Genomic DNA, 3,902 nt, shown 5'->3' on the forward strand with positions numbered 1-3,902 from the left:
CTTGTTTTCACAAGAACAAACATTTGAGTAATATGGGTAAATAAATACCTTTGAATCTGAATCCTCTTCTTCCTCTTCTGATTCAAATCTCCAGCCACATGTTCATATTAATAATGCCAAAATGAAACAGTGCTTAAACATATAAATACATATTCTTTTACCACTATCTAAAAATTAATATTTTTAAAAATCATGCCTTACCAAATGCATACTCATTTATTTAATTAAAATCAGAAATAATACACAATAATAATAAAAAAAACGCTGGGTGAAATATGGACAAACCCATCGATTTGGTTGTTTTGACCCAGCTGTTGGGTTAAATGTTCAACCCAGCCTTCTAGCTATTGCTTAAAATGAACCCAAAATAGTTAAAAAAAATTAACATTTATTAATATGTTCAATAAATTAACATTTATTTAATAAGGTGAATAAATAAAATTAAATAATAAACATTTGTAATTGCTTATTAATAAATGTTCACCTTTTGATTAATTAATTATGTGTCTGATTTTTAATTTACAACCTATTTTGGGTTCATTTTAAGCCAGTCATATAGTCATTTTTAAACAGTGGTTGAGTTAAAACACTGCATTTTTAGTGTGTACTTAACTTTTCACGCTTTTGAAAAAAGTTTTAGCCACAACTGGTAAAAGTTTTTTCTCTTTTCTTATACATGATTCCCTTAATCATGTTCCTTCATATAATAATCCACGACAATATAAAATGATCTCAGCAGTGATTTTCTACTTCATAGGGGGAAACCCAGCAGGTTTAGACCAGTTACAATTACGAATAATCACCAATAGGGGGCAGTATATGTTCATAATTTAGGTTTCAACAAAAAAGGAATAAAATACAAGATTAAATCAAAAGTTGCAAAATGTTATCTTTAAAAAAATGAAATTCTGTTTTATGTTGTATAAAGAATTCCTATTAGTTTCATTGCTGTTTTCGTTTTTAAATAAAATCAAAGTTTTGCTAAAGTTACAGCCTGCAGTGATAAGTTAATTGCAACTTAATGTAATTACTGATAAAAAAAAAAAAAAAAAAAAACTTTTTCGACCGTGTTTAATGTAATTACTGATGAAAAATTAATGGAAAACTATTAAAATTATGAAGAATGACAAAATATTCAAATTTGGACGGAAGTCAATATATTGTTATAAAGATGAAAATATGTTTAAAGTGCTATGCATACTGCACTTTATCAGATAATTACACAAAGTTATAAATTCAACATGGACATGCATACCCTTTAATATGAAGAAGAAACAAAATAATAGATTTACGTATCCAAACATGACACAGCGCCATGCGTTATAAAAGAAAATCTTAATAATTAGGCTAAATAGCCTGGGTTATGTATTTATATTTATATTATATTTATGCTACCATAATGTTTCAAATACACTCTTACACAGTCGCATTTAATTTATTGCAATAGCTAATGATTCAGCAGAATAGATTGGGCTCGATCCGTTCTCGAAAAAGCATTTAAAACTGACAGATTCGGTGATCTGTAAATTAGACAATAGGAGCATTGTTGAAAGAGACCACACATTTTGACTTTATTAAATATATATTTTATTAGTTTATTTAATAGCTAGACATATCAAAAACTATCCCTTGATTACATTGTTACAGTGTTTTTATGGAAACAGTTTTCACGTAGGCCCGTCATCTGGTAGTTTTTGGAATTGTTTTTTGTCTAATGTCCTCTAAGCTTGACTAATAAATTGTTTGGTAGCCTATATGTTAACGAAGCTAGTAACTGGGGTGGGAAAGTCAAAGAAGCTGTGTTTTATTTCTTATGATCCGAGTTCCACCAGGCTGGCCGTCATGGTGTTGAGAAGGCCGTCGTGCATGGAGAAGTGGTGGTGGCTCTGACTGTCTGAGCCGCTGACGGGGATGATGGAGGCGCTGGGCCCGGGCGGAGGCGCGAAGCTGTGCAGGGGTGGCAGACCTGAGCTGGAGGGCATAAGGATGGCTGGACTCATGGAAGTGTGATCCGGGGTCGCAGCAGGAGATTTGTCGTCGTCTGAACTTTCACATAGAGATTTGTTTTCGTTCACATGAGAGGTGAGTGGGTTGTGGCCGTTTGGATTTGCACCATCGTTTTCCCTGTTGAAGCAGATCATTTAAATTCATTAGCGGGCTAGCAAAAACAACAACCACCGCTTACTGATGGACATACAAACACCTGGACCGCGCATGACTAAATGTGGCAAATAAAATATGATACTTTCTTTTTTTTTTTTTATTAGGACGACATTATAGGGATTTTTCATTTATAATTTAAATTTATATTTATGGACTTTATTTTATAGTTAGAACAGTTAATCATATCTTCGGTAAAAATTTAGATCCGATCATTTTAAGGGAGTTGAGGTGATTTTATTTTTCAAATTACACATTTACACAAATACCCAATATTTTTATAGATTAAATAATAACATTAGACATGCATCCATATTTTAATACTATAAAAAATGCAATACTTTTGTGTTTAGTTTTACTTGTGTTTATTTCGGCCTATTTAGATATTAAAGTTAGCTTATTTTTGTTTAGTCAAAGAATGCCTTTAGCGTCACTCATTAATTAAAAAGACAGATAACAAAACCTCCTGCATCAATTGCCATGACAGTGATTAATTGAAATTAAACAGATGTATAAAATGTGCCACTTGCGGTTATTTTTCTTAAAGCTAAATCGTTTTTAAATCTTTGACATTCAGATTGTACTTTAATAATTAAGGCTATAATAACAATTGTTTTAGTTGTCTACGGTCATTTTGGTGAACATTCCTCTATTGTTATACAGAAAGATAGTTTCCTTAAAGTCTTGATGGAGTTCTTCTTACCTTTCCTTTGCTTCTGCTGCACGGTCCCTCTGCCTCCTGTTCTTGAACCAGTTGCTGACCTGCGTCGTGGTGAGGCCTGTGGCCTCGGCCAGTTCTCTCTTTTCTCTCGGGGAAGGGTACGGGTTGTGAGTGTACCACTCCTTAAGCACACACCGGCTCTTTTCCTTAAAACAGTAGCTGGTTTCCTCTCCATCCCAGATGGTGCGAGGTAGCGGGAACTTTCTGCGCACTCGATATTTTCCCACTGCGCCCAGAGGACGACCGCGCAATTTCTCCGCTTCGACATAGTGAGCTTTCAGCCAGAGTTGTTGCAGTTTGGGGTGATTGTGCGGGGAAAACTGATGGCTCTCTAACACTTTGTAGAGCTCCCTGAAGTTGCCCCGGTGGAAAGCTACCACGGCTTTCGCTTTCAATACGCTCTCGTTTTTGTGGAGGTGCTCACAAGCAGGTAAGGACCACAGAAAGCGTCCGAGACGTTCGATACTCCCACCTTGCTGAAGAACCTCGCAGACGCAGGCAACCTGCTCTTGGGTAAATCCAAAAGTTGGTGGCATAGACATAGTTGAGGGCAGTGGGATACCTGGTGCCCTGCGAAACGTTGGCTTTAAAGGCGATCCTAATATCCACTTTGGAAACTCAAGCAAAGAAGCTCCTCCAACGGAAGAATTTCAGTTCTTCTAAGAACCATTAAAAGTGCTTTAAAATCAATCCAAAGTAAAAACAAAAACAAAACTAACAGTTTGAGTCAGTGTCTTGCATTGCTCAATCACTTAGCTGCAATATCATGACGCGCTAATCATTTCATTCTTACGCGCTCCCGTCGTGCGCAATAGATTCTTTCCTCGACTGTCCTTAGCTATCAGCCCGCCCTCTGGTTATCATATCTCTTACAGAGTGCCTAGTGTGTAAGGACGGCTAGCGCATCATCCTGGGGAGTCATTCGGGCAAGTGTGGAGAGAAGCTGTGTAGCAGAAACTGACCCTGCCTCTTGGAGATAGAGTGGCACTTGGATGTCATGCACCTCGGGGGAAGGAGTGCG

The 3,902-nt window shown here is 36.5% G+C and overlaps 1 protein-coding gene across 2 annotated transcripts; it reads right to left on the reverse strand.

Moving 5' to 3' along the window:
• Positions 1-1,611: 1,611 nt before the first annotated feature.
• On the reverse strand, positions 1,612-3,693 carry six2b (SIX homeobox 2b). 2 transcript variants are annotated; one of them, XM_073828698.1, is made up of 2 exons: positions 2,864-3,693; positions 1,612-2,124 (listed from the first exon to the last, which is right to left on the reverse strand). In XM_073828698.1, exons 1-2 carry the CDS (start codon positions 3,421-3,423, stop codon positions 1,812-1,814), a joined length of 873 nt encoding a protein of 290 aa, XP_073684799.1. In that variant the 5' UTR covers positions 3,424-3,693; the 3' UTR covers positions 1,612-1,811. The 2 variants fall into 2 exon arrangements, with proteins under 2 accessions (XP_073684799.1, XP_073684800.1); XM_073828699.1 differs by having other exon boundaries at positions 1,612-2,130; positions 2,861-3,693.
• Positions 3,694-3,902: the final 209 nt, after the last annotated feature.

Source organism: Garra rufa, chromosome 22, assembly GCF_049309525.1.
Source record: "Garra rufa chromosome 22, GarRuf1.0, whole genome shotgun sequence".
NCBI classification, from domain to species: Eukaryota; Metazoa; Chordata; class Actinopteri; order Cypriniformes; family Cyprinidae; genus Garra; species Garra rufa.

What these genes read in the sequence shown, in the direction of transcription:
- six2b (XM_073828699.1), bottom strand. Translation starts at nt 3,423, where the DNA reads ATGTCTATGCCACCAACTTTTGGATTTACCCAAGAGCAGGTTGCCTGC. An exon ending in GCAGAAGCAAAGGAAAGGTA is followed by an intron (nt 2,131 to 2,860) that starts AGAAGAACTCCA and finishes AATGATCTGCTT; the next exon opens with CAACAGGGAAAACGATGGTG.